The sequence below is a fragment of the Hyaena hyaena genome, unplaced genomic scaffold (assembly GCF_003009895.1).
Source record: "Hyaena hyaena isolate Hyena2069 unplaced genomic scaffold, ASM300989v1 scaffold_466, whole genome shotgun sequence".
NCBI lineage: Eukaryota > Metazoa > Chordata > Mammalia > Carnivora > Hyaenidae > Hyaena > Hyaena hyaena.
In genome coordinates this window covers 429493-445574 of record NW_024081099.1, presented here as the reverse complement: position 1 = coordinate 445574, position 16082 = coordinate 429493, and the positions used below count along the sequence as shown (strand labels likewise).

The following is a 16082-nucleotide window of genomic DNA, read 5'->3' as shown; positions in this document are numbered from 1 at the left end:
TCACCCCAGTGTCAAGTAGTAGAAAGATAAGACTCTGCCTCTTGATGGCAGGAGGTACAAAGTCCTTTATTTTTTTTTTTTAATTTTTTTAATATTTTATTTGTTTCTAGGACAGAGAGAGAGAGAGAGAGAGAGAGAGACAGCGTGAGCAGGGGAGGGTCAGAGAGAGAGGGAGTCACAGACTCTGAAACAGGCTCCAGGCTCCGAGCTGGCAGTCAGCACAGAGCCTGACACGGGTCTCGAACCCACGAACCTTGAGATCATGACCTAAGCGAAAGTCGGATGCTCAACTGACTAAGCCACCCAGGCGCCCCCAAAGCCCTTTCAAAAAGCACAGAGAGGGTAGAGGATTTTGGTTGTTTTTGTGATCTACCCATTTATTCTATATTTATTTGAATATAAACTTGAAGATTTGTGATAAAGTGTCTGATCTTATAACGTGTTAGAAATTAGGGGCGCCTGGGTGGCTCAGTCGGTTAAGCGTCTGACTTTGGCTTAGGTCATGATCTCACGGTTCATGGGTTTGAGCCCCCACATCAGGCTCGGTGCTGACAGCTAGCTCAGATCCTGGAGCCTGTTTCAGGTTCTGTGTCTCCCTCTCTCTCTGACCCTCCCCTGCTCATGCTGTCTCTCTCCCTCTCTCAGAAATAAATAAAACATTAAAAAATTTTTTTAAAAATGTTAGAAATTAAGGTTTAATGATTCTTGATGCCTTTATAGATAATTATATTATCAGCCATTACTTTTATGGCTTAATATTATTTCATTCTTCTAGCTAAAGGAATATCATATATTTACATTGAATTCATTTTATCTTAACTTCTTGTTTCTCTGCTTCTATATAACATCTACAGAACCTCTGGGTCATTTCACTTTGTTCTCTGAAGTTTTCAGCTCCAGATTTGCTGTTAAGTTTTTGTCGCGACTATTGGAAATTTTACTGTCTGAAACTTTCATTTACCTGGTCTTTCAGTTCTAGATCTTGTTTGCTCCCAATGTTCTTTTCATCCACCCTACCTCAGTTATCCATCATCTTACCATAAATCTTGTCAGTACCAATTATAGGAAACTCAAAATCTCAGTTGAAAGCATCTCATTTTCCAACCACTGCCTCCTGTTGTGTTAGCTCATTCCCTTTAGGACTACTCAAACCTAAGTAATGACTCACCCATCAGGACTTATATCTCAGTACTTTTTCTCTTATATTACCTTCATCTTCTCACTTATCTTATACAGCTTAGATTATTTGATCCATGATTATAAGTCTGTCCTTTACATCCTCTACTCTCAACTCCTTTGCTCCTCTCTCTCCACTGAATTCATCTAGAAAATTCCCATTTATTGTTAAATCAACTTTTCACCTACTCCATGCCTGCACCCCAGATGCTGCCTGTTACTTGAGAAAAAGTCACACCATGCTTACTCGTCTCACTTTTAATTTATGACCACTAAACTAAGGCGAACCTATAGTTGTGTGATTCTAAAACCTGGCTGCACAAAAGAATTGATGGTGGAGCCATAAAAATACTGATGCCTTTGGGCACCTAGGTGGCTCAGTTGGTTAAGTGTCTGACTCTTGATTTTGGCTCAGGTCATGATCTCACTGTTTGTGGGATCGAGCCCCACATTGGGCTTTGCTCTGACAGTGCAGAGCCTGCTTGGGATTCTCTCTCTGTGTCTCTCTTTCTCTGCCCCTCCCCTGCTGTATCTCTCAAAAATAAATAAGTAAACATTAAAAAAAAAAAAAGTGCTGATGCCTTTCTCTCCCCTGCCAATTTGATTTAATTAGACTGGGATATGGACTGGACATTGAGATTTTTTTTTTTAAGCTCTCTTGCTGATTGTAATGTGTAGCAAGTTTGAAGACCATAACCCAACTCCACTGACACTCCCATTTTCCTGGTGACTATCTTTTCTTCTCTCTTCAAACTCCTAATACTTCCTTCCCCTTTCTGACTTTTTACTGATAATCTTGCTTCTTATTTCAGTGAGAAAATAGAAACAATCCAGAAAGAACCTCTGCATGCTCACTGCCACATCTCCCTGCAACTGTGCCCATTTATCCCTCTTTCCTCCCATTACTGTGAATTTTCCTCTCCATATTCCCAACCAAGGCCATCACCTCCTAGATTCCTCAGGGCCTCTCAAGGATAACTGGTCAGCAAATATCTCCTGTATTATTAGAGTTATGCAAAAAACAAAAACAAAAAAACACAAAAAACCAAAACAGAACCAACAGGATATATATATGTATATATCTCTATTTATCTACCTACCTACTTACCTGCCAACAGGATGTATGTGTATATCCATCTGTCTATCAACATAATGTATGTGTTTGTCTGTCTATCTATATACCTACCTACCAACAGGATGTATGTATATATCTTATCTATCCATCCATCCATCCATCTATCCATCCATCTATCCATGTATCTTTCTTTTATTTTTTTGCTTTTATTTTTATTTTTATTTATTTTTTTTATTTATTTTTTTTTTTTACAAATAGTTTATTTACAAATTAGTTTCCACATAACACCCAGTGCTCATCCCCACAAGTGCCCTCCTCCATGCCCATCCCCTCTCCCCCCCACATCCATCAGTCCTCAGCTTTTTGTCAGCATTACACCCAGTGCTCATCCCCACAAGTGCCCTCCCATGCCCATCCCCCTCCCCCACACATCCATCAGTCCTCAGTTTTTTGTCAGCATTCAAGAGTCTCTCATTATCCATGTATCTTTCTATTGAGAAAGTTATCTTAAGGAATTTACCTACTCAGCTGTGGGGACTAGCAAGTCTGAAATCTGAAGGGCAGGCCAGCAGACTGGAGACAGAGAAAAGAGTTGATTTTGCAGCTCAAGTCCAAAGACATCTGGAGACAGAATTTCCTCTTGGAGTCCCTCAGTCTTTTTCTCTTAAGGACTTCAAATGATTGGTTGAATTCCACCCACATTATGGAGGGTAATCTGCTTTACTCAGAGTCTACTGATTAAATGTTAAATACATTAAAATTTTTTTTCTAAGACACTAAGAGTTATTAAACCTTAATTGCTAACATGTATAGGATAAGATACTTTATCACAAAACTTCAAGTTTATATTCAAATAAATATAGAATACATGGATAGATCACAAAAATAACCAAAATCTAGCCTGGTGTTTGACCAAAAACTGTGCCTAGCCAAGCAGACATATAAAATTAACCATCACATCTCCTCTCTCCTGCATCATCTATACTTGTTTGAAGGTAAACCTTAATTTTTCACTGTCTAAATCATTTTCAGTAGAATATAAACATTCTGTAATACCTTTCATCATTAATAAAAGAAGCCTCCCTTGGCTTTTCTCAAATTCTCTATCTAGTTTCCCCTCATTTCTTGGCACTTTTATAGCAAGAAATCTCCAGATGAGTTGATTTTGTTCTGTCTTCAGTTCATCTCCTCTCTTCTTCTGAACCTACACCAGTATAGCTCTCTTTACAACAGCCCCGCCAACATTTGGTGCTTGTCGAGGTCACCAGTGACTTCCATTACCAAATCTAATGGTCAATTCTCAGATCGCATCTATCTGAACATATCAGCAGAAATTTGACACATCTGCTCATTCCATCCTCCTTGAAACACTTATTTTTATTTAGTTTCTGGGATACCACCACTCATTTACATCTCTGCTTATCTCACTGGTGGTTCTTTCTTTTTTCCTTTGTTGGTCTCACCTTGTCTTTCTGACCTCCTACTATTAGAAGTGTCCCAAGGCTTCATCATTGGATCTGTCCCTTTCTATGTTGACATTTGCTCTATAGATTTACATCCTCAAAAGTGTGCTACTCCCAGGATGGCACCATCAGCATCAGCTGGGAGCTCACTAGAAATTCATGTTCTTAGGCTCCACCTCAGACCTATTGAGTCAGAATCTTTAGGGGTGTGGCCTTGGAATCTGTTTAAACAAGCTCTCCAGATGATTCTTAGGTATACTAAGAAGCACTGATGTAGGTGATCCCATCTATTTACATGGCTTTAAATGAGGATGCAGATATTACGAGTCAAGATGTTTCCCTGAAACCCAGATTCCCCCATTCTATCAGTTCCATAGGCCCCAGATCCTGGAGTCCTCCTTGGTACTTTCTTTCTTGCACATTGTCTTTTAGCTAATTCTATTGGTCCTGGTCCTTCCTTATGTGCTTACCCTGGTTCAAGCCACTATAATCTTTCCACCTCAATTATTATAACTGGTCTCCCTAATCTTCCAGCCTGCACACAGCAGCCAGGTTCATCCATTCACTTTTTAAGTCAGATCATGCTGTGACTCAGAACAAAACCTTCAGTACTCCTCTTGTTAAAAACCAGAGTTCTTACAATGACCTATAAGATCCTACACTATTTGCCACCTCTGGCCCCTCCATACCTCTCATCAAACACATACACACACCATACACCACACACACACACACACACACACACACACACACACACACACCCCACCCCTCTGATTTGGTCTCTTTCCATTCTTCTCCGTCACTTTGCTTCAGCCATACCAGCCTTCTTATTATTCCTTAAACATGCCAAGTATACTCCTGCCTCAAGATCTTTGCATTTGATATTTCCTCTCTGCCTAGATATATGCAGGGCATTACTCGTTTGCTCATTTCCTTCCTGGCCTCATTACTCATCCCCAGTGTCCCTGGTACCATTGTACATATCATTCCATATCCACAGTTCTTGTTATTACTTGACATAGATGCATCTTATTTATACATTTATTTATTGTCTTTTATACTGTAATATTAGCTCCCTGAGGTCAAGAATTTGTTTTTGCTCACTACTGTCTCCAACAGCTAGAACACAGCTTGGTACACAGTATATACATTCATACAGTTGTTGAATGAATGAATGAGTGTTAACAAAAGCAATAATCAGTATATTTCTGTGATTCACCCAAGACCCTTAAAATATACAGATGCAGATCAGTCCAGTGTTATTTTTATCATTAAAGTAATGAAATAGAAATACCAGATGGAGCCTGTTTATGTTCCTATTACCAAAGCTACATGCTTTAACTGACTAAATAATCTCTTCCTTCTTGAAAGAAAGATGTAAAATCATGTTTACTAAATTTGTGTTGCATGCCAGTCCTGAGTTAAGTGCTCATGCCAGCCCTTTTGGACAACGGTATTACCCACATTTTGAGAGTGAGAACACTGGTATCACCATTGAAACTCTTCCTCACTCCCTTCCTGTATCTGCAGGAGGACCCTGAGAAGCGGAGCTCTTCTGATTCCCCTCTTTCTCTTCACCCTGTAGCTCACATAATTCTGCTTGGAACAGCCTGCCTTATGTATGCACACATCTCCTTACCTGGCTTCTCCCTTGCTCTTGTTTATTTATTTCAAGAGAACCACTCTTTTTCTCTTTCCCAATTATATGATCCTAGAATACTCTGTTCATAGCAGATAAGAATAAAAGTAAGTCTAGTAGCAGATCTTCTGAAGGAAAAAAGAAATCTATACATTTTGAGGTATCTTTGGCATTATCAAAAGTCACTGTCATCAAATCGAAATCCTTTAAGTACCAAGTCATAGTAAAAAAAATCTATTGAAATTTCTGTGCATTGTTAAATCTCTAAGCCTGTTTTTTGAGAACATACATTTGAGGTAATATTTAAAAATCTATTATATATTTTTTAAAATTACTAGAATTGGTTTAAAAAATTTTTTTAAATGTGTATTTATTTTTGAAGGAGAGAGAGAGAGAGAGAGTGTGAGCAGGGAAGGGGCAGAGAAAGAGGGAGACACAGAATCCAAAGCCGGCTACAGGCTCTGAGCTGTCAGCACAAAGCTTGATGCGGGGCTCGAACTCACAAACTGAGATCATGACCTGAGCTGAAGTTGGACTGAGCCAACTGAGCCACCCAGGCACCTCCAAAATTACTAGAAGTGTTTTAATATTTCTTACTCCCTTTATTTTTTTAATTTTTTTAATGTTTTATTTATTTATAGGAGAGAGAGAGAGAGACAGCGTGAACAGGGGAGGGTCAGAGAGAGAGGGAGACACAGAATTTTTTTGAAACAGGCTCCAGGCTCTGAGCTGGCTGTCAGCACAGCCCGACGCAGGGCTCGAACCCATGAACCGTGAGATCATGACCTAAGCAAAAGTCGGATGCTTAACCGACTAAGCTTCTTACTCCCTTTATAATATTCTAGCCAAGATGTGAATTAGTTTAAAAATATAATTACCACATATGACAGTGTTTCTTAGGAGGCTGTGCTTTATAAGTTGCAGACAACTAATTTAAAAATAAATTTTTTTTTGGAAATATAGTCTATTTGAAGGTTGGAAACTATGTTCAGTTTGTAGATTATTATGCCTTTTAACTTGCTTTCATATTTGATACTTCATTGGTTGAAGTGATTACCATAAATGTTGATTCTATAAAAAGTACTCCAATTTTGAAGCAAACAGATTAACTTGAGGGTTGAAATATAGGATGTAACAGTGTTTTGATTTTTCATTTGCTTCTTGTCTCTGTCCATGGTAGCTTTTGGTCTCTTCTGTATCTTATAGTATTTCTGTTTGGAGCATATTTTGTATCATTAATAAGAACTCAAATCCTATGAAATTAGAAAAACAGAATTCTGTGGATTTAAAGGCAGTTTAAATTTATTTGTGATCTGCCGTAAAACCAATGATATTAGTGCCAGCTAGGGCCTGGTTTGGATGAGATAGGAGGGGAAAATGGAGAAGGTAACATTTCGGCATTTGGAGGAAGACAATTTTCATATTAATAGTTCCTTTAGGAATATTAAAGACTATATATCCTCGAAAGCTATATAGTACAGTCTGGGTACTTGTCACATTTTTCTGTTTTTTCCCCGTCTTTTTACTTTCTTCTTTTTACCCCCTTGTCTCTTGTCACAAAAGAAGTGAGGGCAGGGGGCAGATAAAGATGAAGAGGAAAGTAATAGGATGCCTTCTTGTTTTCTTTTTAACTCCAGCTATTAGATTTTGCTTATTATTTTCATCCCTAGACAACTACAACAGAAAGACAAATATTTATCTCTATATTATTCATCAATATATATTTTAGTAGAGAAATATGTGTCCAAATTAAATGACAAAACATAGGGACTTTTGTTTCTTCTGATTTCTGTACCGTAGGCAACTTCCACGTGGGAACACTATATCGTTTGTTTTTACTGTCTCAAAGAACAGGGTGGGGGATGGAAGAACTTGAATGGCAAATTGAGGATCAAGAGGAACTTAAAGAAAAAAGGCATTTTAGGTTATATTGTAAATCATTTCTTCTTAAAATAAGTATTTTTAGCCTTGTATATTTTCCTTTAACTACAAAAGTTATTTACTTTAAAAGCTATTTTCAATTTCTTTTTCTACCAGAATATATGCATTTATATATTTTAATGCTTATCTAAGGTCTCAATGACCAGATTGAATAAAAGTAAAGTTCTCTGAGGGTCAGAGCTCAAAGTATCACAGAACAGAATTTAGCAGCTGCTGCTCTAAAATCATGAAAGTAAACAAAGGTGGATCTGAAGGCTTGGTAGGTTCTTAGTGAGAATTTGATGTGAACTGAAAGGATTTAGAAAATGCCTATTTGTATGTGTGTGACTATTGGAAGGGAGGGAGGGAGAGGGAATGTTTGGAAGAGACTTAATATATTTTAACTTGCTCTTATTATCTTAGATTCAAGTGATCGAGAATGACAGAGCCACCAGAGGAGGACAGGTTTATGCCACCAATACCAGAGGCCAAGTCCCTCCCCTCGTCACTACGGATTGTGTGATACAAGACCAAGGTAGGTATTTATTTAAAAAAATGTTTTTCATTGAGGTTTTAAATTTTTTCACCATTAAAAAAAGGTTTTTTTTTTAATGTTTGTTTATTTTTTGAGAGCTAGAGAAAGACAGAGCGTGAGTGGGGGAGGGGTAGAGAGAGAGAGAGACACAGAAACTCAAGCAGGCTCCAGGCTCCAAGCTGTCAGCAAGAGCCTGACATGGGACTTGAACTCACTGACTGTGAGATCATGACTTGAGCCAAAGTTGGACGCTCAACCGATTGAGCCACCCAGGGGCCCCAAAATTTTTCACCATTTAAAAAAAGCAGACATACTGACACCTTTCAATAATCCTATCATTGATGGAGAACCTCTTTATAGCTGATAATGGTTTTGCCATCAGTTGCTCAAGTCCTGAGAATGTATTATCAACTGAATTCTATTTTCTGCTTGTAGAAGTCTAGAGAGTGTCTGGTGAGATATAGTTTAATATACTAGTTTAAGAAAATTATTTTAATTTATGAGCTTAAATTAGTACATGCTGTACTTTGGTTTAATTTATTTACTACCTTAGAAATCTGGCCAAGATAGCATGAGTAGAGCAGTAGGGGGTTGAACATGAGAAATCAGCACACCTGATTCTAGCCCCAGTGATTATTTTTTTTCAGCAGGTTATTTAACATGTGGGCTCTCTTTTTCTGTTTTTAAAATTTTTTTAATGTCTTTATTTTATTTTGAGAGACAGAGAGCAAGCAGGGGAGGGACAGAGAGAGAGGGAAACACAGAATGTGAAGCAGGCTCCAGGCTCTGAGCTGTCAGCACAGAGCCTGATGTGAGGTTCGAACCCACGGACTGTGAGATCATGACCTGAGCCAAAGTTGAATGCTTAACCGACTGAGCCACCCAGGCACCCTGGCTCTCTTTTTTCAATTTTTAATTGGGATAAGTAAAGGCTGAACTCTATTCCTACCTAGCTGTCCTGTGTGGGTGTTGCCAGTTTAATATATCTGTCCTTGTACAGGTTTGCTTTTTGCAGGAATATATTATTTTTCCATTGCTTATGGCAAGTTAAAACACAGCCTGGTGAAATCATTATTTATTTATTTCTAGAACTTTTTTTATCATCCTACACTGAAACTGTACACCCATTAAACATTAACTCCCCATTCCTACATTCCCTGCAGCCCTTGGTATCCTTTATTTTATTTACTGTTTCTATAAATTTGCCTACTCTAGGTACTTCGTGTTAAGTGAAATCATACAATATTTGTCTTTTTGTGTCTGGCTAATTTCACTTGACATAATATTTTCAAGGTTCATCCATGATATAGAATGTATCATTCTATATTATAAATTTAGAATGAAATCTAAATTTCATTCTTTTTTAAGGCTGAATAACACTCACTTTTATGTATATACATTATGTTTATCCATTCATCTGGTGTAAGACATTTTGCTATTGTGAATAGCCATACCACCCATGTGGCTGCTATGAATATTGGTATACATGTTATCTGTTTGAGTCCCTGTTTTCAGTTACTTTGAGTGTATCCTGAGATGTGGAATTAAGATCAGACAGCAGATGTAAAGAAAAGAGTTTGAGTAAGGCTAAGAAGAAAAGGAAAGACCGGTGAAGTGCCAAGGTCAAGGTCATCATCATTTCTCTTGTAGTCCAGCCTATGGCAGGGAGACAGAGCTATCTGCCTTGGAGCCCTGAAGTTGGCCCAGTCACATCCCTTTGCTGTGAAGCCCCTTTGTCTGGCCTGGCTTATTAGCCGATACCTACTAGTGAATTTTTTAGGATATAGTCCAAATCTCAGACATGTGCAGAAATTCACAGACATGTGTAGCCTAAAGAGGCAGAAGAAACCTTGGCCTTCATTTTCTCAGCTCTCCCACTTTACAGATGTGAGGCCACTAAGGCCCAAGGAGCTTAAATGACTTGCCCAAAATTCCACAACTATTTAGGAGTGGCACTAAAAAAAAAAAGCGTCTACTTAAAAAATACTATTTTCTTTGCCTACAAAAAATGGAGATATTTTTTCTTTGGCCATGGGATCTAATTTAAGACTCAACTTGTTCCTTGATTCTGTGCTTCTGCCTATTCTATGAGACCCTGTTCAATATCACATAGTTTGTATAGTCACCTCTGATCAAGATGGTGGCTCATTGCCTCCCTGGGCCACTTCTTAATGAATTTGCTCCTCTATGATACTTAACAATGCTATGTTACAGTTACCCATTTTTATTGTCACTCTCTCCTATGAGACTTTGAATTAGCAATAATTGCTCCTTGGATAAACCTCTACTGCCACTGTGCAAAGCTGTCTCCTACCAGACTTTGAAACCAGAGGTTTCATTAGTTCTGTCCCTAAGCCTCTAGCAGGGAGGGGACTTAGCTTCATAAATGTTTGTTGAATGAATAGTTTGCTGAATGTTTTCCAGTCAGATTATCCCATAATGTTCTCTACTAAGCATCTCAAAGAGTTTTGCTTAATTACTGAGCTTGCAAAATTATCTACTGTAGCCATATCTTTCATGCCCCGCTTTTGGGTACCTATTTATAAAAACAAATGCTCAATGGCTTTTTAAAAAATTTATCTTTGTGACCACTATCTTCCTGAAACAAAAGTGTGTTTACTTTTAGGAGCTCATTCATGTGCATATTTCACTGCCAAGAATAAGCTCTTTAAAGAACAAATACTCAGTTTCAATATGTTAGTGGTAATTTTGGCTGGTAAAAATTAAGTACAATGAAAAATTAAAATATACTTGAAAATTTTCAAAAATCTTTATTTCACAGTCTATGTAAAATCATGTGATATAATGAGGAAGATCTTGTGTAAGTTTTTCTTTTTGGTCTGAGTTCCGTGAAATATGTAAAATAATAGGGTTCGGGTTGGAACACAATTACATTTACTGCCTAATATTTCTTTTATTTCTGCTGCCAAAACTCTTGTTTTACCCCATGTTAGTATTTGTCTAAACTCTTAAAAGTAATGAGCAGCCCACCTGTCTCTAATGTTTTCCTGCTCCCAGAAGCTGCCTGGGTAGTTTAGGTTTTTTTCAAGTATTTCTGTGATTATCTTACCCTTGCTAAAAAAATAAAATAAAATAAAAAGTCCCATCAATGCCTGTGGGCAAGAGGATTGATCTTAATTGCTCATCCAGAATTCAAGGCCTTCATAACCTGGACCCAACTTATTTGGGATATAGTAAAGATAGGTTCTAATACCACTTTTGTCATTTACTAACTCCTTCACCTTTGGCAAGTTACTTAACCTCCTGACACCTTAGTTTTCTCCTCTGTAAAATGAGGTCCTACAGGTATCAATTTCATAAGGCAGTTGTGGGACTAAAATGAGTTCACATGTAACTGTCTTAGAATGATGCTTAATACACTGGCGATTACTGTCATAATTATGAGTCCAGTTTTGGGCTCTGCTGCAGAGGATCTGAGAGACAACAGAAATGTGGTACCAACAACAGCTGGGTTCTGCCTGCAGTCTTGTTAATTTGTCATGCGCAATATTTTGTCTTGTTTCTATTTGAAGTCATTGCCGTTATGTAAGATCAAAATATCTTATGTAAAAATCCAGATTTCTAGCTCGTCCTAAAAAGTAAAATCTGGCAATAATAGATGAAAGCTGAAGAGAAGACACTCAGCTCTCTTAGGCCCAACCTTCCACTCATTCCAGGCCCACCTATGCAGCAAAACCTGGCCAGGGAAAGGCTCCCACCCCCGCCACAGTGCCCAGTCGACCATGCAGACTCAGGACCATACGCTTCCCAGCACAATGTACTTGCCAAGTCATTTCACGTTTCCACTCTTCTGTTTCATACTCTTTCCTGAAACCTGCAATACCTCCTCTCCCAACCTTTCTTTTAGCTGCTAAAACAACCTCCTTTCTGACAAAACTGCATAATCAGAAGAGCCCATCCATGAATTCTCACCATCATATTAGTCCCCGCCATAATGTGCACCCATGCTCTGCCTTTCTTCTTTTGGTCATAAAGGAGTGATCTGTGCTGCAATCGAAAGTCAGCCTCTCCTGCTGTGCAGTACCCCAGTATATTGCTACAATAAGTCTCCCTTTGTCTTACATCATCAGTATCTCTCTTTTTACATGATTATTCCCATGGTGTTACACTCTCTCTCCTCTTAAACAATGAAAATGTTTTCATGACCTGTTTCCCTTACTGACTATGCTTTTTTTCTTTCCTCTCCTACACAACAAAACTTGGAAGGATTATTGCCAATTCCTCTCCTTACTTTCTCTCTCAAACTCACTATAGTCAGGCTTCCCACCCAACCCCCATTCTGCCAAAACTCTCTTCTGGAGCTCTAGCAACTTCCATGTTGTTAAATCCAGTGTAGTTTTTTTAAGTTTATATTTATATTCCAGTTAGTTAACATACAGTGTTATAGTAGTTTCAGGTGTGCAATGTAGTGATTCAACAATTCTGTGCGTTACTCAGTGTTCATCACAAATGCCCATCACCTATTTCACCCATCCCCACACCTTCCTCCCCTCTGGTAACCATCAGCTTGTTCTGTATAGTTGAGTCTTTTTCTTGGTTTTCCTCTTTCTCTCTTTTTTTCTCTTTGCTCATTTGTTTTGTTTCTTAAATTCCACATTTGGATGAAATTGTATGGTATTTGTCTTTCTCTGACTTATTTTGCTTTGCATAATAATACTCTCTAGCTCCTTCCACGTCATTTCAGATGACAAGCAAATCCAGTGGTTTTATTGATCCAGTAGCACCACCTGGCACAGATAATCATGCTTTTCCTTGATGTACTTTTTCACCCCTAGGACACCAGATAGTGCTTGATTTTATCCTTCTCCATCCTCTAACTGGTTTCTCCTTTTTTCTCTGACTCCCTTATGTTAGAGGTCCCAGAGCTTAGTTCTTGGCCATCCTCTCTTCTCTGGCCACACTTAATTCTGTTAGTGGTTTAAGCTAGTTTTGCGGCTTGAAATACCATCTATATGCTGAAAACTCCCAAATGTGTATCTTCCCAGTGCCCAGACTCACATACCTAGTGGTTTACTCAGCTTCACCGTGGGATTGCTTAATAGAGTTCCCAAAGTGGACATGTCCAAAGCCAGATCCCTGATCTCCACCCACATACCCATTAACACACCCCTTCCCTTCCTGTAGGTTTTCTCCTGTCAGTTGATGCCAACTTCATGCTTCTGGTTCCTCAAGCCAAAACCTTTGTGGAGTAATTCCTGATCTTCTCTTTTTCTCACCTCACATCTTCACACACCTCATACATCACTCCCATCAACAATCAGTGTACTTTTAAAATATGTCCAGATTCTGGCCAGTTGTCAGTACGTCTACTGCTATCAGGCTGGTCCCTGCCACCACCATCTCCCCTCGTTGCTGTACAAACTCTGTTACTTCTCTGAACTCGTCACGAGCTGCTATGCCCAAAACTTGTTCCATTCTGGCCACACAGGCCTCCTGATACTCGTCCTCCACCAGGCCAGACATGCCCTGCCCCCAGACACCTCTGTGGGTAAATCCCTTGTTTTTATGGAGCTTATACTCAAATTTTACCTTTTAAATAAGGCCTACTCTGCAACTATTTAAAGTTGCAATCTGCCTCTTACTAAAATACCCCTTTCGTAGCATTTATCATTTTCTAATGACCTATGTAATTTGCTTATTTACTGGGCTTTATAGTTATTATCTTATCTTCTGTAAGAACATAAGCTCTACAAGGAAGCAATTAGTGTCTAAAACTTGGTAGACATTCAATAAAAATAAATATATGCATAGATTGTAGAATTGCATAATATTACTATTTTTAAAAATCATGAAGAAAGTTTATGTAAATAAAGGCAATGTGTCATCTGGAATTACCTTAATAAATATTTAAACATTATAGGGCATATTTATTTCTCTGCAAATTTTAAGTGCGTGCCTTTGACTTTTTCAGGCAATGCTAGTCCTCGATACATTCGTTGTACAACTTACTGTTTCCCATGCACGTCAGATATGGCCAAGCAAGCTCAGATTCCGTTAGCTGCTGTCATCAAACCCTTTGCCACAGTTCCTTCAAATGAGGTAAGAATGATAAAGATAGCAATTCAAGGTGTGCCTGGCTCGCCCAGTCTGTGGAGCATGTGACTCTTGATCTCGGGCTTGTGAGTTCGAGCCCCATGTTGGGTGTAGAGATTCCTTAAAATAAAATCTTGAAAAAAGAAGCAATTCACTAATTTACCAATTCCAAAATTCTCCTTGCATCATTGTTTTCTTATCCTGCATTATAAACAGAAAATTGGAGAATATTTATATAATGCAAAAACATCTAACTAAATGCATATTCAATAGAATAAATATTCAGTTCACTAGGAAGATGAAAGTCTGACAAGCTATCTTTTCTGGTAACCTGTATACCATACACTAACGGACTGGATCACTTTTGGCTCTGTTCTAAAATGTGAATATTCAGAAAATACAGAATGTCATATCATGACACATACTCAGACCTCTCATGTGGTACTTATACCCTAGTTTGGGGCCCCAACATCTAGGTGTTCTGGTGAAAAAAGTTAACAGAGCCTAAGGTCCATGGTCTCATTAAGCTGCTGTAATAGTCATGAGGCCAACCTGCTCATAAACTCCTACTTAAAGAGTCAATATTATTAGAAAGCATATGTCTTGAGTTGGAAAGATGTACCCAATGTATAATTCATTGGCGTGCTTAATTAAAGTTTCCGATATTAGGATGGTGTTAATTGATGTTGTGATTAAGACATCCCCCCACACTGCTGCCACTCCTTCTTTTCATGCCCTGAATGGTGGATACCCACATACACACAGAGATAAAGGTATAATAGAGCTAGTCAAACAGGTGAGGAAAAGCTTTAATTCTGTCTGGAGCTTTGACCATAACCCCATTGCACTAGTCCAGTCAGCTACATTGAACCCTGAATTCCTTTTGCTGCACCCAGATTCTCTTCCCAACTAAACCACAGCTTCACTCTAATGATCCTTTGAAGTTGACTGATCTAATGAACACCTAACAGCACCTGAGCAAAAGGCAGACCATCTGCACAAGAGAACAGATTTGTCCCCTTTTTCGGGCTGGCCTTGCCAGCTGGTATGGGCAGTATGGTGGCATGAGTAAGGGGAAGAGTGGTCCGCTTTACATCACCTCAATGATGGAGAAGACAGAGAGACCATGTCCATGTGGGCACTGGCTTTCATACCCTTTGAGATGTCCATGCATTCTCCTTATAGTGTGGCAGAATGCTGCCCTCTCTCTGGGAGTGGAGTGAACTGGGTTAGAGTGGAGCATAGAAGGGGCTGTTCCTGGAAGCCAATCTTACATGTGCTATGGTCTCATATTTGTAAATCAAGAAGTACATTCAGTATTTACTATACTTATTTTAACTACGGTCTCTTATATGATGGGCTCAGAAATTTAATATAATGTCTATAAAGTGCTCTTTAGAATCACTGTGCTTAATAAGGATAAGGTAGAGCAATATGGAATGGCAAAGAGATCCGTGTTAAATATGACACGTGTGTTTCAAATAGCTAGAAGTAACTTTTTAGCTATTTTCAACATTTCATTATGAAAATTTTCAAGCAGAAAATTTGAAAGAATTTTATGGCGAACATCTATATACCTGCCACCTAGATTCTACCATTAATATTTAACTGTACTTCCTTTGTCACCTTTTGATTCATCTGTCCATCAATCTGCCTTTTTTAAATGCATTTCAGAGTAAATTTCAGATATTGATTAGGACATGTCCCCCTAAATATTCCAGCATTCACATCACTAATAAGAGTTTAGGATTTTCCTACAGATTGTTTTTCCTTTTGATGTAAAATTGATTTACAGTAAAATGCACATATCTTACATAATGACTCACTGAATTTTGACAAAAAAAGATATACCTATGCAACCCAAACAAACCCTTCTGAAGATGAAAAACATTACTGTCATTCTTAAAAGTGTTTCATACCCCTTCCATCAGCCTCCCACCCCTTCTAACAACCTTTCTTTCCTGGCAACCATTGTTCTGATTTTTTTTTCTACCATAAGTTTGTTTTGCCTATTCTAGGTGCTCCTGTAAATAGACTTCTAGGGTATGCACTCTTCTGTGTTCAGTTTCTGCCATCAGCTTAATGTTTTAGAGAACGATAAACATGCTGTTGCCTGTATTAGTAATTTGTTCCTTTTTTTTTTTTTATTGCTGAATAGTATTTTATTGTATGGACATACTGGCTTGTTTATCTAGTCTTTTATGATGGACATCCGGGCTG

General features: G+C 38.4%; 1 protein-coding gene across 1 annotated transcript in view; it reads left to right on the top strand.

The window, feature by feature from the left end:
- Positions 1-16082, top strand: part of SEC24D (SEC24 homolog D, COPII coat complex component) — a 106449-nt gene that overhangs the window by 22553 nt on the left and 67814 nt on the right. The window contains exons 7-8 of the mRNA XM_039253818.1: positions 7697-7808; positions 13741-13868. Of these exons, the coding sequence (XP_039109749.1) occupies positions 7697-7808; positions 13741-13868 (240 nt within the window). The remainder of the gene's footprint in view (positions 1-7696; positions 7809-13740; positions 13869-16082) is intronic.